General features: G+C 49.2%; 1 protein-coding gene across 2 annotated transcripts in view; it reads right to left on the minus strand.

Moving 5' to 3' along the window:
* The window catches only part of NUP98 (nucleoporin 98 and 96 precursor), a 2071147-nt gene that overhangs the window by 1838241 nt on the left and 207086 nt on the right, over positions 1 to 25820 (minus strand). For both annotated transcript variants that reach the window (XM_069640340.1, XM_069640339.1), the window contains exon 4: positions 5157 to 5336. In XM_069640340.1, coding sequence (XP_069496441.1) covers positions 5157 to 5336 — 180 coding nt within the window. The remainder of the gene's footprint in view (positions 1 to 5156; positions 5337 to 25820) is intronic.

Below are 25820 nucleotides of genomic sequence, written 5' to 3' on the forward strand. Positions count from 1 at the left end.
AGGCCCTGAAGGTGGGGGTAAGGGGAGAAACCATAGCCAGTGCAGGAGGTCTCAGAAAAAAGCTGAAAGGAGAACTGGAGGAGTGGGGGGGGAGGTGGCGGATAAAAGGATTGGAGACTACTACTCTGGGAACCAAGACAGGGGGAGGCGAAACAGAGGTTAGAACAGATTTCCAGCTGGTGTGGGGGTGACTTTCTAAGTTAGACCATGCAACCCACACCACCAAGATACACAAGGAGGATGACATGTGCGGGCGAGAACACCCGATGACCAGGCTTAGGGAAGGCAATGGGGCAACACACTACAGTCAATAAACGATACGCTCACAACCTTTTACACCACCCTATACGCCCACGACACTCGTGCCTCTGAAAGACGTACATAACATGCTGGAAGAGATCGAACTTCCTAAATTGAGCTCGACACAATGAAAGGCTCTAGACGAGGCAATCACCCCAGAGGATATCACAGAAGCAATTAGATCACTAGCCACCTGCAAGATCCCAGGTACAGATGGGCTCCCACCAGAGCTCTATAAGGCATATGAATCAACACTGACCGGGTACTATATGAGGTGTTCCTGGAAGCCTAAGAGGTGGGGACCTTGCCCAAAAGCATGAGGGAAACACTAATTGTCCTAATCCCCAAGCCAAACAAGCCAGCCGACGAATGAGACTCATCTCGCCCACCGGCGATGTTGAATTACGACATCAAAATATTGACCACTATTCTGGCCAAGCGCCTATCTAGGGTGATAGGGAGCCTTGTACATGAGGACCAAAGTGGCTTCATGCCGGGTCGCAGTACGACTGTCAACTTACGTAGGCTGCAGCACATTATGGATCAAACTAGAGAAGAGAAGGAACCCTTAGCGGTGATGTCACTAGATGCCATTAAGGCATTTGATTATATTTATTGGGAATGGTTGATCGAAGTACTGCAAGAGTTTGGGTTTGGGGAAGGCTTTGTGAGGTGGATAAAAATACTGTATAAAGACCCTACTGCGAGAGTGAAGACTGGCAAAATGATTTCATAAGCCTGGGACATACAAAGGGGCACTAGACAGGGCTACCCTCTGTTGCCAATGCTCTATATACTGGGACTTGAACCCATAGCAGTCTATAGCAGAATACAGTTCTGGGATGCAGGGATAAGAGTGGGCATGAAATACCACGTATTGTCACTATACGCAAACAACGTTCTGCTCTACGAGAGACCCACAGAACAACGCTCCAGTAGTCCTGGAGGTACTAGACAATTTTGCACGCGGAGATGCACTTCAATAAACAGAAGTCATGCATGTTCCCAATAGCAGGCCTAAGGTGGACCGCTATTGAAAACCTACCGCCGGTGGGGATGCAATGGCAACCGGACACGTTCAAATACCTTGGGGTTCGAATCAAGCACACAACTGAACTCATGCGCAAGCATAACACAGTGGCTGTGATAAAGGGCCTCCGCAATTCGATGAAATTCTGGTCCAAACAATTGCCATCAATGATGGGAAGGGCGTCAATTGCCAAAATGATTATCTTGCCAAGGTTCCTGTATCATTTCCTGAATGTCTGCTACTATATTAAGCAGACTTTTTTCGAAATTTGGAGGCCTTGATCAGAGACTTTATATTGGGGCGGGGGGGGGGGGGGGGCACACGCCATAAAATAGCACTGATCACATTAACTCTCCCATGCAGTGTGGGGGGTATACAATTCCCCGATTTTGAAAGGTACTACCTGGCGGCACAGCTCGGTCACATACCCAGATGGCTCTCAGACGATGCCACCAACGAGACTGGCCTCCTCAGGGACTTGATCGACCCGGTGCATTTGAAAGAAATACTATGGACCCCACAGGATCCTAAAAACATGCTCCCATGTTGGCTACGCTAGGCAGGACAAAGTGGAACAGGACCAAGCCCCTCTTACACTTCGCGCACCCTTACTCCCCCGAAATACCAATAATGGCAGAGGTGGGACTGACACCAACCGACCTCCGCACTACAAGACAATGGGAACGTTTGGGCTTATACACCTGGGGAGACATGTACGAGGGATAGTTTAGGAAACTGGAATCACCTTATGATAAGGAGGGGCTACCAAAGGGACAATTTCTGTGGTACCAAAAGATTAAACATGCGGCCAACATGAGATGGGAAGAATGGCCAAAAGAACCAGCCACAAATCCTCTTGTGGCAGAGCTATACAATTTAGGGGACGGATGGAGGCCAGTGTAAAGACTGTATGCCCAACTGAACGATGGATCTAACCCCCGGAGTGCTACACTTCAAAGCAAGGTGGGAGGCGGACCTTGGCGAGACTATCACAGATAAGGAATGGGAAAGGGCACTGAGGCACCCCAAAGAGGTGTCTAGGAACGCTAGATTCAGATTAATACAAATGAATGTCCTATATAGAACATACATGACCCCGAAAAAAGTGGCAAGTTTCAATACGCAGTCTAGCACAACATGCCCGTGGTGTGCCAATAGGGAAGCTGACTTCATGCATATGTTTTGGGGATGTGGGAATGGGCACAGTTTCTGGGCAAGGATTGAGCAAACCTGTAAGAAAGCAGGAGTCAACAGAAACATCTGGTCCCGAAAAGAATGTCTCCTAGGCATGTACCCGAGCAAGCTCAAACACATTGCGAAACTAAAGGACATGGCATGCATACTGGCAAAATGAATAGCAAAAGCATGGAAATCAAAAGCTGTCCCACAATACGCACAATGGAAAAGTGAAATGGAACGATGACTACAGCAGAAACTGAGGCATGGAGCGCCGGCACAGCTGGAAACCCCGGAGAAATTAGCGTCACGTTCGAGGCATGTAAGGCCTTAATAAGAGACATGTTACTCCCATCGGATGACATGCCCCCCTGAACATGTGGAAATAACTAGACACAATACAGAATCAATGGTAACACAAACGAGAGACGGACTTTACTCTGCCGCCGCCCTACAGCTGTACAGAAATGAAATAAAATAAAACCATACCCTCAAACCAGTGACCTCACAACCTACTGAAGCAAAGGAAGACAGTTTATGTTCACTGTTTTGTTAATTGTTTTGTTATAAACTGAATAGTTTATTATAACCATAAATAACAGCAAAGCTGATGTAAGCCGATAACAAATGTACACCTTATAAATGCCAATAAAATGTTTTATAAAAATAAATAACACTTTGTAATCTGCACCAACTGCAGACAGTTTGTTAAAAAGCATAAGAATTTCTAAGCATGGTGTAACTTCATAGATCAATGTAGATAGGCCGATTACTTTGGGCACATTGGCAGTACACCTTCTTTAGACTTAAATAGTGATACTGTGTGAGGAATTCCAATCCCCAGTGGACTGTGTTGGCGGGTTGTTACTCCGGCTGTCCCATGAAGGTGAAACTTGCTGTGGACCCGACAAGGCCAGGGCGAAGAGAAGGCCCTTGGCCTTGGATGACTTTGGTGGCGACAGGTGCAGGGGCAGAAGTAGATGTTGGGATTCAGGATTTTGCGCTTTTCCATCCATCGGTTCTTCGGTTCCGCAGTACAGACCTCTGGATGGCTTCTGTAGAACTGGACTGTGGGAAATCTTCAGATTTTGGTGGCAGGAAACCAAACGGTGTACACCCCACTTTACACCGCGACACTGGACCTTCTCCAGCCTGGAAAAGGTGGTTGGATGTGGTGTCAGATGTCCCTTGAGGAATTCTTCCATCAAATGGAACGTTTGCAGCTCCGGGTGTCAAGCAGCACTATACCAGGGTACTCCCTATTCTGTGTGACACAACTTGACTGTCGTATCAGGATGTCCAAGTACTACTCTTCTGGACTCACAAGAGCCCCTTTTCCAGAGTTCAGGCATACAGCACTGGCTTCCAAGGTACTTCGAATGAAGAGCAGCAGGTGCACGATGATCCCTCATAGCTCGGGGAAAGATAGCCTGTCAGGTCCTCTCTTGTATCAGTCCTTTGAAAAACACAGCAGCTTTTGGATTTCGATGAAGAGTAGCAGCAGCAGACTTCTTCCTCCAGCTGGGCTCCAGGGAATAGCTTCTCGCTTCAGCTTCTGAACAACTTGGTGAGTGAGGGGTCCATAGTTCTACACATTGGTTCCCCATTCACTCAGGCCGAGCCAGGCTCAGTCAAGCCAATCATACGAGTGTATTCATACAGGCAGTCAACCAATCGGGTTCAAAGGCCATTCACCCAAAACCAGACTCCCATAAAAGAATGTGGATTATAATAAGCACTAAGCCTTTGAGCACTGCTCTACATTCACTCCAGTTAGTCAGGACTGGCCCAGGCATTGTGTGTCTCAACCAAAACCAGACACCTATAACACAGAATGCAAGTTGACTTCAGACTCCATTCATACAGGTCCCACCCCAAAGGTGTACCCACAACACAGTCCCTGCAAAGGCTCCTGCCAGTCTGGCAAGAGGCCATCGCCCCAGAGTCATTTATGGTCCTTCCACCAAATAGCCATTCAGGGGGAAGAGGACAGTCAGGGCTTCCCAGGACTTTGGAAACAAGGGCAAGAAACCAGAAGTATACAGTGGCCATCTTGCCTTTGTTCAGAAATCTATTGATTCATATGGCAGGGCCCAAGTGGCGTAAAAATGGAGGACACTCCAAACCAATGTCAAGTCAGTATGCAGCTGCCACCAGCCCATGCCCAGCTTTGTGGGCAACACACATGCCCATAAACATACACTAGAGGTGCATGGGTGTACTCTCACCCATGGGGGCCATAAGGGTAGCCCAGGGGTGGTGTTCACAGAAACAAAGAATTAAGAGCTGCAATATGCCAGAGGTCCAGGCTGGACCACAGAGGCAGAAAACCTACAGAAAAAAAAAAAAAACACAAGTGGTAGAATAAGGACTAGGAAGCCCTGCTCCCTCCAAAAGGCATTTCCAGCATCACATTCACTAATCCTCTGCTTTTTGTCTGGGAGATAACCTTGTATCTTACGGCTGCAGAGTTGTCGGCATCTTCCCTAAATGTATATTTGTGAGGTTTCTTGCTGTGAATGCATAACTGGTAAGTCTGCTTCTACTGTTCATTTTTGAATGCCAATATTACAGAAATTGCTGTACACCTTAATCATTTTTCATGGTATTAACACAACTAGCTATTGATAAGGAAAGAAAAAGTACTTACTCCCAAAACCACCCGGTTTAGTCTGTCCAAAAGCATTGCTCTGAGATGAAAAGAGCCCACCTCCAGTGTTGGCAGTCCCGAACAAGCTGTTTGTAGTGCCTCCAGCGGATGCTCCAAATCCAAAACCAGTACTTGTGGAGGTTGCAGGTTGGTTAAATGTGGTTGTCCCAAAAAGACCACCTGAAACGAAGGGCAGAAAATGACAAGCGTGGTCCAACAGTTTCACACATTTTCATGTAAACATTTATAGGATTAAACAGATCCCCTAGGTTACACAGTAGCAATTTGGAATGTTCCGAAATGACAAAGTTACTGACCGTAGTGACTCTCTTACTCCTAGTTCATAGTCCCCCTTCCTCCATACTTGAGGGACATTCCGTCCATCGGGACGGGAGCACTTTTAAAGCATCTTGAAATTAACGTTTTTTTATTTTTACCAGGGGCCACCGCATGTGACCGTAGCCCCACCCATGCATCGCCCTTCAGTCCTTTTCTATCGCCAGGTCCAGGACCATTTAGCAACAATAAAGGATACTTATTAAAGGAGATAGCGGGACCCTTCTTGGGGAGCTTCTATGGGGTGGAGGTCAACCACTTATTGCCCTGACTACACTTCAGAGGTCGGTCTGGGAGGGTGGGATAGGCGTGCCCCGCCTTCAGACCCATTCAATTACCTACCCCCCCCCTCCCAAGACCCTCCTCGCCAACAACAAAGGCACATATCACCACCATTTCGAGAAAGGTACACACATTTGTGGGGTGGGGGGGAACAAAGTAACGGCGGCGCAACCCCTATGGCAAACACCAACCTGAGGGAAATTGTGAAATTTGAGCCATGGCCATGCTGGGTGAGGGCTGGGATTCTGAAAGTGGGGGATGTCTTTAAAATACGGGAATCTGGCCCTGTTTGAGGACCTGCAGCGCAAATTTCAACTCCCGGACACTGAGAGGTACCACCACATGCAAATGTCCCATGCCTTGAGAATCCACATACCGACAGATTACAATATCCCGGATTACACACCTATAGAACGCAACATATTGCCTGAATATATCCCCACCAAATGCACATCCATCCTCTATAACGCCATCACATCCTTTGCTACTCCTGAACTGACCAGTTTAAAGGCCAAATGGGAAAGGGATGTAGGGGATATCGACCCGAGGACTGGATCCGGGTACTAATGCACCCACGGGAGGCGGCCGTCTCCTCTAGGCTCAGACTGGTGCAACTCGAAATACTGCACAGTGTGTACTACCCTAGAACTGCACTGTTTGGTTGGAAAAGGGCAACGAAACCGAACTGTCTCAGATGTGGGGAGGAGGAGGGAACCTTGTTTCACATACTGTGGTCATGCCCCTGCATCCGAATCTTCTGGGACGCCTGCTGCCGGGAACTGGCCAGGGTACTCTCTAGCACGATAAAACTGGATCCGAAGGTCCTAATCCTGGGTGCACCGGGAGATAGCGATTTCAACAAATGGGAAGAACTGTTACTGCACATGGCAGCCGTCCTGATGAAGCGCAACATCGCACAAAAATGGGTAGTCCCAGAGCCTCCGACGCTGGAGCAATGGGCACTGGGCATGGACACGTGTGCTATGATCGAACGACGGATATACAATGCAAGAGGCTGCCCAACAAAGCTTCTAAAATATGGGGGAAGTGGGAGGACCCTGATATATACGGACACTGGTGATGTAACTCTGTACATACGCATTGAGGGGGCGAGTGCGTAGAGCCGATGAGTGAGCAAAACAGGTGAATACATAGTGCGTGTGAGGGCATAAAATGGACGAGTGCCTGGAGCGAACAAGTACCTAGAGCGAACGAGTGCCCAGAGTGGAACTGACCTGTTACTAGAGCGGACGAGTTGCGTAGAGATCCTGAATGCGTAGAGTGGATGGATAGAGTGAAGTGGAGCGCGTGGGGCTGTCAAGAGTGCATGCGTGGGGCAGACTGGAGCGCACTGGGCGGACTGGAGCACATGAGTGCGTCGAGCGAACCGGAGTGTGTGGAGGAGATTGGGATGCATGGAGTAGATAGGAGTGCATGGAACGGACTGGAGCGCATAGAAATGCACAACGTATATAGTATGGTCTGGAATGCAGAGAACGTTTTGAAAGAGCATATAACACATCACACCACCAGGCTTACTCACCCTCTACACCACCACGCAACTAGAACACAGAGATACTATGACACCATTCGGTATAACTGTTCCCATACTAACATCCGCTGCATACTCCACAGCATTCCAAGTAAAACACTGCTGGTTACACACCCCCCAGCCAGGCGTTCTCAGGCCTAATGCAGCCACGCTCGGTCTGGAAAAATCCTGCCAGAACGAACAGATACTCCTGATCTCTCAACCACCACACCTACCGCTAAGAAGCAGCTATTACACGAATACCGCACCAGCTGCGCACATAGCCGGTGTTCACACGCACCTTTGAATCTCTCTACTATCTACTGATCTGAACTTCGGTTCCCAAGGGCGTTCAACCTACCAGCGCCTTCAGACCATATCAATGGTGTATAAGGCGCTATATAAGACAATGCATTACTTACCGTAAAAGCATTTCTGATGGTTGTATCTGCTTAGATTCACATGCTGTGCATAGGTCCGACATCCAGTGGTCACTGCGGAGTATTGCATTTTGTTTTTCGTAGTCGAAAAGGGGACGTCGACAAGGCGTGTCTGTAACACTATCCCTATAGTGACGTGCGTTGTACCCACAATCCCTCACGCGTCGAGGTCCCTCTGTTTGTATTTTTCTGCCCTGAGGGAGCCTTATAGACGTGAGTGAGTACAGAAAAGAGAGATATAAAGGAAGTCTATGTTCCTTCCATCCGAGCGGGGAGGAAGGGTGGGCGCATGTGAATCTAAGCAGATACAACCATCAGAAATGCTTTTACGGTAAGTAATGCATTGTCTTCTGATGTTTGTTAATCTGCTTAGAATCACATGCTGTGCATAGACTAGCGAGCAGTACCCGGAGTTGGCGGTGGGTTATGAGAAGGAACAGTAGAGAAAAGATGTCTTAATACTGCCTGTCCCACCTGGGAGTCAGATCTAGAGTGTGCATCTAGACAGTAGTGTTTTGTAAAGGTGTGCACAGAACTCCAGGTAGCCGCTTTGCAGATGGACTCAAGGGGAACATTTGCAATGAATGCTATGGAAGCCCCAGTGCCTCGAGTGGAATGTGCTCTTGGCTTGAAGGGTAGTTCTCTCTTAGCAAGAGTGTAACAGAGAGTGATGCATTGAACAATCCATCTAGATATAGTGGATTTTGAGACCGCATCTCCTTCTCTTCCTGCTGCCACCGAGACAAAGAACTGATTAGTCTTTCTCAGTGGTCTGGTTCTTTCCATGTAGAACATGACAGCTCTGCGTACATCTAGTGTATGCAGACTTTTTTCTCCCGAGCTGGAAGGGTTTTGAAAGAACGTTGGTAGTTCTATAGTTTGGTTTACATGAAATTTCGAGATGAATTTAGGTGCAAACCTTGGGTGTGTGCGTAGAACCACTTTATTTTTGTGAACTGTTACAAAGGGGTCTAGTACAGAAAGAGCCTGTAGTTCACTTACTCTCCTAATGGAGGTGATAGCTATTAGGAAAGCAGTCTTAAGGGTGATATCTTTAAGAGTTGCCTTGTGCATGGGTTCGAAGGGAGGGCCCATGAGTCTGGAAAGTACCACATTTAAGTCCCATCCGGGAGCTGGGTTAGCTATCGGAGGGTGTATCCTTTTTACCCCCTCCATGAAGGCTTTGATAACTGGTATCTTCCACCACGACACTTTAAGTTGGGAAGTGGTGTATGCAGAAAGTGCCGCTAGGTGGACTTTAATGGAATTGAATACTAAACCTGAATCCAGTAAATGGGTCAAGTATAGAATAATGTCAGTAGGAGAGCAGTCAACTGGGTTGATGCTAGTACCTCTACACCAGATAACGAATCTTTTGCTAGAATAGCAGTGTCGAGTATTAGGTTTTCTGGCTTCCCTGAGGATGTCCATACATCTCTGTGGGAGTTGTAAATGTCCAAATTCTATGATCTCAGGAGCCAGGCTGCTAAGTTCATGGTCTGAGGGCATGGATGCAGTGTCCTGCCCTTGTCTTGTGACAGCATGTTGTACGGGCAGGGAAGTTTCACTGGGGGAGATAGGGACATCTCCATCAAGTGAGCGAACCAAGGTTGCCGTGCCCACATTGGGGCCACTAGTATCATGGTAACCTGCTCCTGGTGCATCTTGTGCACCACTTTGTTGAGAAGGGGAGTCGGGGGAAAGGCGTAAACAAATTTCCCTGACCATTGAATCAACAGACCGTTCCCCTTGGACTGGTTCTGGGGGTACCTGGAGGCGTAACTTTGGCATTGTGAGTTCTCCAGGGTTGCGAACAGGTCTATTTCCGGGAATCCCCATTGCGTGAAGATGTCTAAGACGATGTCTTCGTGCAATTGCCATTCGTACTCTTCGGGCAGGGGGAAGTCTCTGCTGAGTTTGTCTGCTAGCAGATTGAGTTCCCCTGGTACATGTTGTGCTAGTAGGAACATGTTGTGTTTGAGAGCCCACTTCCATATATTCTGGGACAGCTTGGACAGTCCTGGAGAGTGAGTGCCCCCTTGCTTGTTGAGGTAGTACATGGCTGTGGTGCTGTCTGTGAGGACCATCACTGTCTTTCCTTGTAAGTGTTCCTGAAAGGCTTTCAGTGCTTTGAACACCGCTAGTAGTTCCAGCAGGTTTATATGCTTGGATGCTAAACTCGGAGTCCACACTCCGTGTGCCGTTTGATGGGATAGGTGAGCCCCCCATCCTGTAAGGGATGCGTCTGTGGTTAGAGTGGCTTCCACTGCGGGTGTGGCAAAAGTTTTCCCTAATAACAGGTTTTCTTTTGTCCACCACAGTAGCGAGAGAACCAAGGCCTGCGAGACCACCACTAGAACGTCCCATTGTCCGCTGGCCTGACACCACTGGCTGTAGAGCCACTCTTGCATTGGGCGCATGCGCAGGCGCGCGTGAGGTACCAAATAAATACATGACGCCATCATCCCTAGCAAGCGCATTGCTTTGCGTACCGTCACCTCTCGGCCTGCTACATAATGGGGAATTTGAAACAGCATGTTTTGGACCCTCTCGTTGGAGGGGAATACGAGGCCGTCCCTTGTTCGAATTAGAGCCCCTAGGAATTGTTTGGTTTGGCTGGGGTCTAAGCTGGACTTCTTTTCGTTGATGGAGAAGCCCAGTTGGGACAAAAGGTCTACGGTCTTTTGGGTATTGGAGAAGCATGTTTCGTAAGAATCCCCTGTTATGAGCCAGTCGTCGAGGTAAGGGTATACCGGGATGGATAATCTGCGCAGGTGGGCCGCTGCCACTGCCAGTACTTTCGTGAATACCCTTGGTGCAGATGCTATCCCGAAGGGTAGTACTCTGAACTGGTAGTGTTTGTCCTCTATTTTGAACCTGAGGTATTTTCTGTGCGATGTCAACATTAAAATATGAAAGTATGCATCTTTCATGTCCAGTGTTGTCATGTAATCCCCTTGTGATAACAGTGGGATTACCTCCTGTAAGGTCACCATACGAAACTTTTGGGGTTTGACAAATATGTTCGCTGGGCGCAGATCTAATACAGGGCGCATGGTTAAGTCCTTTTTGGGTACAAGGAAGTACACTGAATAAATACCTTCTGTTACCTGTGATAGGGGGACGGGCTCTATAGCTTCTTTCTTCAGTAGTTCTTCCACTTCTTGAAGAAGAATGGAGAGGTGTTGCGGTGTCATGCGCCGGTTCCGTGGGGGTTTGTACTTCGGGGAACCGTTGAACTCGATGCAGTATCCGTGGGCTATGGTGGATAATACCCAACGGTCTGACGTGATTCCCTCCCATGCTGAAAGGAACGATGTTAGCCGGCCCCCGACCGGTGATGCATGGGAGGGGACCCGAATTTTCGGGTCATTTGCTGGTATTGGGCGTGGAACCTCTGGGGCTGGAGCCACGACCTCTTCCTTTGCCACGGCGTTGGCCTCTTTGACTGAACTGGGTGTTACCCTGGTTGGTGGGCCAGTTGGAGCCAGAGTAATATTGTTGTTGTTGGTTCTGCTGCTGTCTTTGGCCACGAAAGGAGCGTTTATTACCATAGCCTCGCCTGTTAGGGGGCCTAGAAATTTGATCAAGAGTTTTGATGGTATCAAACTCTTTTTTAGCATGTTCTAGGGCCTCATCTACTGCTTTCCCAAACAGATGCGTCTGTTCAATGGGTTTATTTATGAGGGAGGCTTGGGTTTCGGGCTTAAAACCTGAATTGCGTAGCCAAACGTGGCGCTTGAGAAGTATTCCCTGCACTAGGGAGCGGCCAGCCGTCTCAGCGGCATCTAGGGAGTTTTTAACGATGCCCTGGTTTACCCGTGTGCCCTCTGATATTATAGCTAGCAGGCGAGAACGCAGAGGTTCAGGTGCTTCCTCTGCTTCGCTGCGCAGCTTGTTCCACTGTGCATCTGCGTAGCTAGCTAAAAGTGAGTTGTTATTAGCAATTCTAGTGGAGAAGGCGGCGGAGGTCGTGATTCTCTTCCCCAGTGCGTAGAGTTTTTTGCCTTCTTTGTCTGGAGGTGCTTCACTAGTGGATAGTGGCACCCCTGCTCTTTTTCTTGTGTTGGTAACCACAAGGGAGTCCGGAATAGAGTGTCCTCTGATGTATAAAGGGTCAGAGGATGAAGGGCTGAAGAGCTTTTCTATTCTAGGGTTGACCCCTCTTACTAGAGCTGGGTTAGTAAGGGAAGGAGAAATTCTTCTTTTAATAGAAGCCAGGAGAGGAATAGATTGGCTAACAGGGGCTTTTTCTTTGATGACTTTTTCTACAAAGTCGATGTCTGGAAGAGTTTCCCCTGTATCAATCTCAAAATGCGCTGCTGCCTTGCGCAATAGTGCATTGAGGGAAGGTTGGTCATCTATGGGAGAGGAGTTCCCATGTGAATCCTTGAGAGGAGAAGGGAGAAAGGCATCAGGGTCTGAATGTACTGATGGGGATTGCCAAGGCTGCACTGACGGTGAATGCCAGGGCTGCGAGGTAGCTGTATCCTCTTCAAACCCTGTAGGAGTGGTGTAAGGATCTTCTTCGAAGCCCTCTTCCTCAAGTTCTACCTCTTCTTCTCCACCCAAACACTCCTCATCTTCTTGGAGGTATTGCTCCTCCTCAGTGAGGTCAACCAGCCTAGGAATCTTGACTCTAGGGTCATCCTGTGGCCATTCTCTTTGTCTTTTGTGAGTGGGTGGGTCTTGGTTTCCTAGAAACCTTTCCATTTTCTCCATGCAAGAATGGAGTCTTTCAAGGGTCTCATGGGGTACCCCTGAATAGTCTAGAGGGGGAAAATTAGTGTTTTCGCCTTCGAATCGTTTCGAACGCTCCCACAGCGTCGACGAGAGGTTCCCGTCTCCTTCTGAAAAGCCTTCAGGTAGTTCGGAAGCGTCCTTTGGAGAAAGGGGCAGTTCCTGGCTACTTTTGTGTTTTTTCGACGCGGTATTCGACGTTTGTTTCGTCGTCCGCGTACGTTCGTCTTCGGCGACAATTCTCGCTAGGCTCTCGGCCACGATTTTGTCCGTCGAGGGCTTTGGTGTCGACGTTGTGTGCGTTGCGCGTTGTACCTCGACGGTCGCTCTATGGAGCGTTGCGTCGGATGTTTTTGGGGTAGCGCCCGTGTTAGATGGAAGCCCAATCGCTGGTCGCGGCTGCGTTTGCGGGTGGGGCTTGTGACCTTTACGGTCTGCGGTAGACGCCGGAGTGCCCTGCGTCCCCTTCGGCGCTGATGGATCCTTCGTTCTCGACGAAGAAGAGCCGTGGGTAGTGTGTTTAGCCTTATGGGGTTTGTGTGCGTCCTTGTCGCCGGGGTGTTCATCCCCATAAGCAGGGCGTGAGCCGAGCCCGTCGGGGCCGGGGACGGACGACGAGGAGCGTGAGCGCTCCTTCTGGGGGTTCATGACTTCCGTAACGGACGTCGAGTTATCGCACTCCTCGTCACTTTCAGTAACAGCGGCAGCGGGTGAGGAAACTGACTTCGACATCGCGTAGTCTGCCCACCTCTTAACCCTACGTTCTTTAAGAGTCCTGGGTTTTAAGAGCTTGCAGGCTGCGCAGCTGTTCTCTATGTGATCGAGGGGTAAGCAACGATTACAGAGCTTGTGCTTATCTTTCCAAGTATATTTGCCCCTGCAGCGTGGGCAAAACTTAAATGGTGTCCTCTCCATAGCTGAGGCAATAATAGCTGGCGATAACAACCCCAAGGGAAAGAAAAGGGAGAAAGAAAGACATTCTCAAAGAGAAGAGACAAAGTTCTAACCCCCACTCTCCCTACTGTAAGTTGGCCGTCGAGGCCAGGCCACGTGTTCGGCAGCGCCGAAGGATCTCCTCCGCTCTTCCTCTCCGTCGAAAATAGTTCGGCGGAGAAACAGCTTCACAGCTAACGTCGAGGGGGAGGGATCGTTACCAGTATATTAAGTTATGACAAAAGGACCGAGGTCCGTGGTAAGTATAGCAATGTCTCTCTAGGAGCTCCGCGAAAGGCGACCAGAAACTGGGCGGAAAAAAACAATCTGAGGGACCTCGACGCGTGAGGGATTGTGGGTACAACGCACGTCACTATAGGGATAGTGTTACAGACACGCCTTGTCGACGTCCCCTTTTCGACTACGAAAAACAAAATGCAATACTCCGCAGTGACCACTGGATGTCGGACCTATGCACAGCATGTGAATCTAAGCAGATTAACAAACATCAGAAATGCAAAATAACAACATGCAAAATGGGTTACGGTCGGGATCTACATGAATGGTGATACAAGATCTAATACTACTGTATGACTGGTCGAGCCGGCCTCAATTGCTCTAGCTGCCTTTTTTCTTTTGTTTTTGGTTGTTATGTTCATGTTTAATAAAACTATTTAATAAAAAATGTTTTATTTTAAAAAAAGGAGACAGCGGGTGGGCGTATGGAGGAAACGGGACTATTGACTAGGACTAAGGTAGTCACTATGGTGAGTAACTTTCATACTCCTACATCCCATCCCCTTTTCTCCATACTTGTGGGAAATTCCCAAGCACCGACCATAGGAAATATAGGTGGATGGAAATTCCCTTATTGGAACAAATTCTTAAGAACTGCCTGGACAAATTGGGCATCAGCCCGGGTCAAGACAATGTCTGCAAAAAGCTGATGGGGAAGCCCATGTAGCAGTCTTGGCTATGGACTCCCAAGGAACGTATTTTTGGAAAGGCAACAGCAGCTGCTTTGCCATGGACCAGATGTGCATGAATGTCCTTTGCGGCTGAAGACCTTGAATTTTGAAGGCCTCGTATTAAATGAAGATATCCAACGAGAGATTGACACTGTCGAGGCTGGTTTCCCTTTTGGGTCACAAAACGTAACAGAGTTGGAGAGCTTCTAAGTTCGCTTGTTCTATCGAGGTAAAACCTCAGAGCACGTCCGACATCTAGATGGTCTAAAACCATCTCGGCATCGTTGGTGTAGAAGAGCTTGTCAAACTGGCAGCTTCCGACCACATGGGTTGAAATGTCATTTTGTCACTGCCTGAAGTGATCTGCAGCACAGGTTTCAGTGAGGCCATTGTCTGTACAGGGATTGTAGGGTTTTTTGGTTTTCGCACTTTGAGAGGGAACCTTGACAGCAGATACTAGCCGACCTGGAGCACCGTTCAGCCCTTTTGGATTCTGCGGAAGAATTAGCCCTCAGTGAGGGCACCTCGGCAGGGCCGGTGCATGACAACTTAGGGCCTTTGCCACCTTTCTTTGTCCGCTCAGCAGGACCCGTATGACCAAGATTTAGTGTTTGTTTAATCATTTATAATACGCACAAGACGGAGGTATCAGGGCGCAGCAGTTACAGGAATATGCAAGGCTTGGGTACAAAGGTTACAGTACAGGAAATAAGTCAGTGAATACAGTGAGGTGAATATAGACAATAGATACAGTACATGAGTGAGTAATGCAGGTACAGTACAAAAGTGTAGGTCATATATAGGCGGGTCTTAAAGATCTGTAGACTTGAGCCAGTTAATGTAGTTAAATCTAAAATTCAGATCGGGTTGTCTTCACTGATAGGGTGGGGCAAAGAGTTCCATAGTTGGGCCGCTTTGACGGGGAAACTACAACCACCAACTTTGGAAACCTTAAATCTCAGTATGGTGAGGCAATTTGAGTTGGTTAGTCTTGTGGATGTTCTCCTGTGGAATATGTCCTTGAGATAGCGAGGGGCAGCATTGTTCAATGCTTTATGGGTGAAGGATGCAGTTTTTAGCTGGATTTTGGTGCAAGTTGAAAGCCAATTATTTTGGCGCCTAATCGCAGATGTAAATGATCTTCTGGCCACACCAAGTGCCGCTCTTAGGGCATTGTTTTCAAGGATTTGTATCCTCTGGATGATCGATTTGTTGGCACTGATGTACAGGGCATTTGCAATAGTCTAGCCTAGAGATTATGAGGGCTCTGGCCAGAATAATACAGTTGTCAGAGAGAAAGGGTTTGCCAGTTCTAATGAGCTTACAAGTGTAAGTGGTGGCAGAGGCCATAGAGTTCACTTGTTTGGCAAAGGAGAGAGTGGAATCTAGGTAAATCCTGAGGGTCTTTACCTCCTTGGCCACCTTGATGCGGTTGCCGTCTATTGTGAAGGCAGAGTACTCCCGGCCTAATTTCTTGAGGTTGGGCGCAGTACCCAGGATGAGCTCGGTTTTATCATTCCGGCAAAGACCGTGGTTTGCCATCCATGCCTGGATGATTATACACTATTCACCAAGGCCAAATCCTTAAAGTAATCCCTGGGAAAGTGGGAGGAGAATCTGAGTATCTGCATAGTTTGTGTAGGTGATACCAAGATCGACTAAATGGGGCTTAGTGAATATATTGTATAATGTCGGGGAGACAAGAGCCCTGGGGTACCCCGCATGTGATAGGGATAGGGTCTGCCGCTGCAAAGGGGGAGCAGACCCTCAGTCATGTCACTCAGGAAAGACTCAATCCATAGTATGGCCTCTTTGGAAAAGTGGGCGGCTGATACTAGGTGGCTACATAAGAGCTTATGGTCCACAAGGTCAAATGCAGCCGACAGGTCAAGCAGTAAGAGGAGGACTGTTTTCCCTTGTCTCCTAATTCATGCATCTTCAAATCGATGAGGGCAGTCTCCGTTCCGTGTTGTGGGCAGAATCCGGATTGTCGAGCTCCTAGGAGTCTGTAGATTTCCAAGTATTTTCGGATTTGAAGGTAAGCAACCTTGCAGAGTATTTAACAGAAAGGGCACTGTTGTGATGGGACAGTAGTTAGTGGGTATGAGGGGGGGGTCAATGGTTTGCTTTTTTTAACAATGGTAGCACCCAAGATTGTTTGAGGTAGGTGGGGATAATGGACGTAAAAGAGGCATTAATAAGCTTGGAGATAAAAAAGGGGCAAGATCTATTGCAGAATCCTTTATGAGCTGGTTAGAGGTCGCCCTGACTGTTGGAGGGCTTAAGTGAGAATTACTTTTTCTACCTCAAGAGTGGATGTTTTGGTGAAGTTGAATCGGGCAGGGGAGTAGGGTAGTAAGTCCTTAATAGGGGTTGGGGGTGGAGGTGGGGGGGGGGGCAGGAATGGCGTTATTAGGATGCGATGGGGAACTAAGTGAGGCTTTTCTTAAGGCAATTTTGTTTTGGATGGTGGTTACTTTGTTAGAGAGTGCATGTTGTATATCTGAGCACCAAGTTTGGTCTTTAGTGGAGATGTCCGGAGTGGGGATGGGAGACTAATTCCTTTAAGATGATAAATAATTCCTTTATATTAGAGTTGGCAATGGAGATGCCTTTATTGTAAGAGTTTCGTTTGGCCAGGCAAATTTCCTTTTTATATTGGGATGAGATTTCAGTTTGGTTAGCTTCCGACAGGAGTAATCTCCAGGAGGTTTCACAGCTCCTCTTTAGTTTGTATTCATTTTTTTATATAGCGTTTTAATCCAAAGCTCTTTATAGTTAAACAAGAATACATCGAACATGCAACAGTAGAAGCAAACAACATGTATGAATCAAGCCAGTAAAACAGCAATTTACATACAAGGATGAAGGGAGGAGGGAATGGGGAAGGCATGAGAGAGTAAGGAGAAAAGTGAGTCAGTAGGACGAGAGGAGGAGGACTTAGGAGAGAAGGGGAAGGTAAAGAACTATGACGGAGGTACTGGAGAGAGAAAAGGTGAGAGGGGGGAAAGTTAAGGAGGGGAATGAAGGAGTGATTTCAAGGAGGTGCGGAAGGTGGAATAGGTGGGGATGGAGCAGATACAGAAGAAGGATGTTCCATTGTAGGGGGGCAAGAAGTTGAAAGGAGCGGAAACGAGAAGAGGCACAAGGGAGATGGGGGGGAACAGAAAGTAAGAAGAGATCAGCAGAACGAAGGGAGCAAGAGGGGGTATAGAATGAGAGAAGAGAGGAGAGATGGGGCAAGGACATGAAGAGATTTAAAGACAAGGCATAGAAAGTGAAATTTGAGTTGGGAATGGAAGGGAAGCCAGCCTAGGCAAGAGTGAGTTGGAGAGGAGTCATGAGGAGAGGGAAACAGAGGGTGCGGATGGTAGAGTGGTAAAGGGATTCGAGGGGGCGAGATGGGAAGCAGGGAGACTGAAGAACAAAAGAAAAGGCGAGACGAGATGAGGAGATTAAGAGTTTAGTGGCATGGAAGGTGAGAGAACAGTGGACTTTACAGATATTGAAGAGGTGGTAGCGACAAGCGCGAAAGGTAAGGGAAATATGATGGGTAAAGGCGAGGGAAGAGTCAAAGTGAATGCCTAGATTACGAGCATGGGTGGAGATGGGAAGATTAGAAGGGGGAAAATGAATCGGAGGAGGAGAGGGAGGAGAAAGTGTAGAAGGAAAGAAGACTTCAGTCTTGAAGTGTTGAGTGACTTGTTTTTATATACTGGCCCCCTCCGTTTCTCTCTCCTCCCAGTTCTGTTCACTAGGTTTCAGGTTTCCATGACTCCACAAAGTCACCTAGCCCTCCGTCAGGCTTGCTTTAGCAGGGCCTCCATAGGGTGTCTGCCCGTTCATGTTTTCTGGGCTCCTGTAACCCTTGTGGCTTCTCCAGCCTCTCATCAGTTTGCCCCTCTCAATTGCGTTACCTCTTTGGGAGCGTTTGCTTCCCTTCCACTGCTCGACTCAGCAGCTAAAGCACTTCTCATACTGAGCTCAGGGAAACGATCTCTCCCCTGCGAACTGGTCCCGGCGTCAGTTAACTGGTCCATTGGTAGTTGCCGTAGGTTGCGGGATGAACCATTTGTTCAGGTGCGTTTTGGGCTTGCTAGGTCAAAGTTTCATAGGGGCGATGATGTCGAGCAAAGTTAATTTTGTTATACTCGTCGACAAGCGTTCCTGGATCTAGGTTGTCAGCAAACGAGTTAAGGGTGGGGAGGATGGCGGGGATCACTTTGTCCACTAGGATGCTCTTTTTGTTTCTTGTTAAGCAAGGTGGGGCAGTAGGGATAACTGATGGGAGTGGTCTAGTAGTTGAGAGCGTAAAAGAAAGGAGGAAGTGGTCCGTCCATGGTTGCGGAGAAATGGGTGTAATATTAGCGGTACAGTTGTACTCAGCCACCCAGTCAAGGGTTCTCCCTTTGTCATGAGTAGGTTCGCTGATTTTTTGGGATAGGCCAAGTTCGGACAAAATGTTGGCGGTGGCTGTGGCATGGTTGCCTAATGGGTAGTTGAAGCCCAAGTTGAAGTCACCCAAGAGTAGTAGTTGCAAAGTGGTTTTGAGGTTATTGGAGAGTATGGTATAGGTCCTCCTCAAACGTCCTGATGGGGCCAGGAGGTCTATAGATTAAGTGTATGGTGAGGGTCTGGGCGTAAACTAATTGAAGTTTAACTGAGGGTTTCACAGGATTGGGAAATTTCAGAGGGAGAGAGTCTGGATTTAGATATAATGGCAATATCTCCACCTCAAGGCTTGTCTCTGTCCTGTCCAAGTATTGTGTACCCATCGGGGACTGCTAGTGATAGTATGGGTCCTGCCGCTTCGTGCAACCATGACTCGGTGATGGCGAGAAAATCCAGGTTGTCTGCCAATATCGGGTCGGAAATGTCTGGAGCCTGAGCAACCAGGGACCTAGCATTTATTAGGGCTCCTTTGAGAAGGTGGGCAGTGGTGATGGGCGCGGCACAAGTGGAAGTTGAATCTGCTTTCTTAGGATTGTACGCATTATGGTACTTGGTGGTGCTGTAGAGGCCTAGGCTGATAGTGAAGGGGTTATCGCTAATGGCCTTCCAGCTGATAGAGGTTGGTTTGCTTATTCGCCATGGGCAAAGATCTGGTGAGAGGTTCGAAAAGTGTTGATAATCTGGAGCGGAGTCTAGTGTTCCTTTAACCTAGGGTACAGGGATTGCTTGGGAGTGGGCTGGTGTGGAGTAACTGACCTGTCCAATGGTAGGAGAGTCTGTCGACATTTCAGTCAGACTTCGAGCGCCTAGCATGACAGGGAGTGAGAGAGAGTTGAGCTAGACACTAGGGGGTGGAGTACAAGTAATATGCTAAGGGCACAGATATTGAGCGCTCTAACAAGCATATTATGATAGGATTGCGGTAGTATTTGGCAAAGTAGGCTAATCTGACAGTGGTTTGGGTGGAGGAGTGTCAACTAGGCGAGCCGGAGCAAATAGTATAAACTAGGCCATGTAAGGTAGTGGGCTGCAGCAGATAGCTAGTCCAGTATTAGCAAGATGGCAAATAGTGCAAACTAAGGCAATAGACAGTGGCTAAAGCAGTTGGGTAGTAGACTAGTCCAGTGTTAAAGATGTGGGAGTCAACAGTGCGGGCTAGGCAGGATAAAATAATAGGCTAATTTAACAAAACAGGCAAGAGCAGCAAATATGTTGGGTTGGTGCAACATTGGGTAAAATGGGTGGTAAGGAGTGCATGCTAAAACAAAAATATAGTGTGCTTAGTCTAACAATGCAAACATGATCGAAAAGCAGGTAGGCTGGACCAGCATTGGCTGGGAGGGGGGAGTCAGCACTGTAGGCTAAAACAGGATACAGTAATACGCTAGACTAGCAGTGCAGGCAAGGAGCAATGAACAAAATGGACCATTACTTCATTAACTAGAGCATGGGATCAGTAATACATTTTGGAGCAAAGATATTGTAGTGAACTTAGTCTGGTAGTACAGGCAAAAGCAATGAGCAAGGTGGACTAATACAACATGAGCTGAGATGGGCGAAAGTGGTTTAGGCACATAGGCAAGTGAACTAAATAAAAAGGCATGTATTAACAATGCAGCATTCGGTATGCCCATGTTCAAAGTAGGGCAGTTACAGGCCCATAAAACGCCATGGTAAAGACAGTAGATATAAACTTACAGTCGGCAGGCGAGTAAATACGGTAAGGTGGGCATGGGCGTAACATGCAGTAGATCTAGTTCAAAGGATATTCTGATTCCGCCTGTATTATCAACAGGAAGGTCAGTATTCCATGCAGGGTACGTCAGTCTAGTATGGGCTCAAGGTTTGTGCTAAAGGCAGATTCTTCACGGTTGCGTACTCAGGGCGTCTCGAGTCATAAAGACGTGGGATGCAGGTAGCAGTGGCAATTAGACTAGGTAAGAGCGATGGTCAATTAGATGGTCTGAATATACATGGAGCTATGACCTTTTCAGATATGGATCATGCAATGTAGGCTTGGGTATCAGGTGCAGCAATAGTGGTAAGCAATAGTAATGATGTACCTTTTCGAAGGCTGGGACAAGGGAGTGGGCCATGTTACGCGCCCATGCGCACAACAGGCGCAGAACAGGGCCTTATCCAAGCGAGCCTTACCGGACGCGAGCCTTCTTCCGCCTGCCGTCGGTAAAGGAGGATTCAAAAAAGGAGACGCGTTGCTAAGCAACGAGCCGCTGCTCGATGTGGGCTGGCGGGGCGACCATCTTTGGTGCAGGCAGCAGCCTGTGGAGGAATGGTAAACAGCTGATGGCGGCGATACTTAGTCGATGGCGATTCTTTAGGGGGCCAAGCTAGTGGGTATGAGGCTCACCTTAGAGATGCATGGAGGGTGTGGTAAAGCTTATGGGCACGCCCGGTAGTCAGCGCCCCTAAATGGAACTCCTTGATCCCACTGGTCTTTGAAAGTGCCCCTGATTGGGGGATCCTCAGGGTTTTACCCAAGTGACCTTGACAGGAAACCTTGAGACTAGGCTCGGTACTTTCAGTCCCAGACTGAAACCTTGGGAATCACCCAAGCAGCCCCAGAAGCGCTGGGCTTCGTCTTAGCCCACAGATGGGGACTCTCAGGAAAATCCAGTGTTTGTGGTCCCATTTGATCGTCTGTGATGGTTTACCACGCCTCCCGATGAAACGATATACGTCCTGACTTATCGGGGCGGGACCACCTGTTGACGAAGGAGGCTGATGACCAAGAGAAGAACTTGTCACTTTTCATTTGCTGCTTGCACAGAGGTGCACCAGAGGAGCCTCCTGCCCGGCGTGCTGGACGCTCCTGGGACCCTTTGAAACCTGAGAAGGACCTTGTCTGGGTCCCGGCTTGGCAAGAGCTGACAAGGATTTAGCCATTTGCGTGCTTGCCTTTGTTTTATTGAGTTCCTCGTTGATGGAGGAGTGGAACAGCTCTTTACTTTCTAAGGGAAGATCAAATACGTTATCCCGAAACTCCTTCGAGAAGTTTGTAGCATGCAACTACGCTTGGCAGGCGATGTCGAATCCAACCATAAAGCCCCGAGCAGAACTGTCTACATGATGGGCCGCGGCATACAGCAGGTCCTGAGCCAGAACTCTGGCATTGAATAGGCCCTCTTTAAAATCTTCCAGTCTGCCTTCCACAGCTAGACTGCAAGGATGACACGCAGGAGGCCGAGAGACTGATATATGATATGGCATTTGTAACGCGCCTATACACAAGTGTTTCAAGGCGCGACGAAGCAGGGAAGGGGGGGGAACAGGGGGAAGACAGACAACGATCCTACTAGGCCAGGTGTCATTCAGATCGCGCAAGTGCAGGGGCAGGGGGAAGGGAAGAAATGCAAGGTTAAGGGGGAAGTGCAAGGGGGGCAGGGGGAAGTGCAGTACAAGGTAAGTAGAATAAAATAAATAATAAATAAGGATGGCCAGCTGGTGGCAAGTGCAAGGTAAGTGCAAGGTAAGTGCAGGTAAGTGCTGGGAAGGGGGGCTGGAGGGATACAGAGACAGTCCCGCAGTGCAGGGGTTGCCAGGGAGGCAGTGCAAGTGGAGAGTGGCTGGGCCCAGGGTCGGGGAGAGTGGCCCAGTTGCAGATTCAGTGCAGTTACAGCGAAGAATTAGGAGGGAGAAAGCAGAAGCAAAGAGGAAGGTTTTGAGGTGCTTCCTGAACCGGAGATGGTTCTCCTTAAGTTTCAGGGAGGCAGGAAGGCTGTTCCAGAGGGAGGCCCCTGCCGCGGAGAGAGATCTACCCCCAGCACGTTGCTTCGAGAAGCGGCTGACCCTGAGGGAGTTGGAGACGGATGAGCGAAGGGATCGGGAAGGAAGATATTTAGGAAGAGAGTTGAAGGTATTAAGGCTCCAGGCGGCCTTGTGGACAATGCAGAGGGTTTTGAACTTTATCCTCGCAGCCATTGGGAGCCAGTGTAGAGATTTCAGTCCTGGAGAGATACGGTCCCTGGGCTTGAGGCCAAGGACAAGTCTCACAGTTCTGTTCTGGATGAGTTGCAGATGGCGGATAGTGGAGGCAGGCAGATTAAGATAGAGGCTGTTACAGTAGTCCAGCTTCGAGTGAACCAGGGCTCGGGACACAGTGAGCTTCTGGGGGAAGGAGAGGAAGGAAGAATAACTCTGAGGAGGTGCAGCTGGTAGTGTGACTTCGAGACGTCGGATATATGCGGAGAGAAGGAGTGTGGAGTCGAAGATAACCCCGAGGTTTTTTTGCCTTGCAGGTAGGAACAGGAAGAGGGCCAAGAGAGGCCGGCCAGAGAGCTGCAGGGAAGGAGGGGGTGGGTGTGCCGATGAGTAGAATCTCAGTCTTACTGGCATTAAGGCAGAGGTCATTGGCGGCACACCATTCCTGGATGGCAGACAGAGTCAGAGATGAGGGAAGGAGAGGAGGAGGCCGAGGGTAGCCTGAAAATGAGCTGGGTATCGTCCGCATAGCACTGTAAGGTGGGGCAGAGAGCGGCGATGCGGTGGGCAAGGAGTGCCAGATACTGGTTGAACAGCCAGGGGGAAAGATTAGATCCCTGGGGGACACCACAGGTTGAGAAAAAGATGTCGGAGAGGAAGGACCCCAGTTGGACCTGGGAGGGTCGATTGGAGAGGAAAGAGGTCAGCCACGCCAGAGCCTGACCAGTGATACCCAGATTATCACGGAGACGGTTGAGCAGGATGGCATGGTTGACAGTTTCAAAGGCAGAGGAGAGATCGAGCAGGATGAGAACACACAGAGTGTTGGAGTCGAGATTCAAGAGCAGGTCCTCACGGATGTTCAGGAGAGCAGTTTCCGTGCTTCTGGCAGCTCTGAAGCCAGATTGATGGTCATGAAGACTTCCAACAGATTCAGCATGGAGGTTAAGCTGGGAGATGGCCAGTTTCTCCAGGAGCTTGCCCAGGAAGGGAGTGATGGAGATTGGGCGATAGTTAGCCGGGCAGGAGGGGTCAGAAGAGGGTTTCTTAAGAAGAGGGAGCACAAGGGAGTGCTTAAGGGGGGATGGGAAGACTCCAGAGGCGAAGGAGTGGTTTCAAAAGTCAGCCAGGGCCGGAGCCAGGGAGTCGATGTGGTCCTTGATAGTTGGAGGAACAGGGGTGAACCTGTCTAGACGAGACTTTTAGATCGCACTTGTCTGAAAACCTCGTCAGCAGAAAAAAGGGGAAAGGCAGAGAAGGAGGGAAGAGGGGTGGCTGCAGAAGGGCCAGAGGAAGAGGCGGGAAGGGAGGGAGGGAGGGAGGGAGGTGATAGGAGGAGAGTGAGGACAGGATGTCCTGAGTTTTAGAGATAAAGTGAGAGGCCAGTGCAGTGCAGAGGGCCTGGGAGGGGACAGGAGAGGTAGAGACAGCAGCAGGGTTGGCAAGCTCCTTGCAGATTTTAAAGAGTTCGGCCGAGTTGTTAGATGCCGCAGAGATGCGGGCTTGGATAAGGGCTCTCTTCTTGGAGAGAACGGAGAGACGGTATTGCCTTTGGAGCAAGCGGCAGGCCAGTTTGTCAGAGGATGAACATGAGGCACGCCATTTCCTCTCTGCCACCCTGCACTTGCGTTTAAGGGTGACGAGATCCGAATCATACCAGGAGTTACATTTGACTTTGGGCTTCAGGCGGACTCTCATGACAGGGGCAAGGATATCAAGAGTATCAGATATAGCAGAGTGGAGCATGGAGAGGGCTGTGTCAGGGTGGGAGTCAGCCGAAGGGGGAGGAGGGGGCGAGAAGGTGGTAGCGAAAGCCTCAACTAACACGCGCTTCATGGGTCGGATGACCGAGAAGGTGGGTGGCAGTGATGAGGGTGGCATTGCCTGTGGGGTAGGGAGGGTGAGGTGGGAGGATAGCAGAAAGTGATCACTCCAGGAGAGAGGGACGGAGAGAGGGACGGAGAGGGGAAGGTCGGAAGAGATCAGAGCATCAAGAGTGTGCCCTGCAGAATGCGTAGGTCCAGACGGGAGAATAGAGAGTGAGAGAGAGTCGCAGAGGTCACAAAAGAGTCCCGTGGGGGGACAGGAGGCATCCAAGTGGATGTTGAAGTCACCAAGAAGGGGGAGTTGAGTGGTTGAGGACAGGAGTGAGGAGGAGAGGTCAGCCCACTCAGAGAGGAAGGAGGAGATTTGACCAGGTGGTCGAGATATAGTGGCCACGGTAAGGGAATGGCTAGGAGAGAGAGAGGCGGCAGACAAGGCATTCGAAAGAGGAGTAGGTCTGCGTAGGAGTGACAGTGGCAGGAATCCACTCAGGGAAGATGAGGGCTACACCCCCCCCTACACGGTTGGGTCTGGGCACAGATAGGATCTTGTAACAGTCAGGTAGGAGTGTATCAAAGCTAGTGACAGAGCTGGCTGTGAACCATGTCTCAGTGAGACCGAGGACATCAAGGTCCAGTTCCTCAAGAAGGTGACAGATATCAGAAGAATGCTTGATGGCAGAGCAAGAGTTAAGAGTGGCAATGTGGAGAAGGTTGTCATCCTTGAAGGACTTCCGGGGAGGGGTAATGATCAGAGGTACGCCCTGCGGAGGTGTAGAAGAGGGAGGTGAAGAAGGAGCACGAGGGGGGGCAGGGAGGGAAGGTATAGAGGCAAGGTAGCCGAGGACAGAGGAGGGGGGACAGCAGGAGAGGAAAGGAAGTTGATGAGGCGTGGGAAGCGTCTATCAAAGAGGTGAAGGTTGGCCTGAGGACCTTGGACCAAGACGGTCCCATTAGCGTAGACATTAATGATGGCCTTAGAGGAGTGGAAGGAGGCCAAGAGGACATCCCAATGGATGCCACCTTTAATGGGAGAAGAGGAGAAAGGAGAGAGCACAGAGACCATATGAAGGGTCCATAGGTCAGGCGAAGGCACGAAAAAGAGGATGTCAGTAAGAGTTTCCTTGGAGCAGGCACTAGTGTAGGTGTCAGCGATAGGGAGGCCTGGGTTGGAGACCAGGATGTCCTTTTTAAACTTTTTCCTACCAGAGAGCAGGATA

Source organism: Ambystoma mexicanum, chromosome 7q, assembly GCF_040938575.1.
Source record: "Ambystoma mexicanum isolate Mex_15411 chromosome 7q, UKY_AmexF1_1, whole genome shotgun sequence".
NCBI lineage: Eukaryota > Metazoa > Chordata > Amphibia > Caudata > Ambystomatidae > Ambystoma > Ambystoma mexicanum.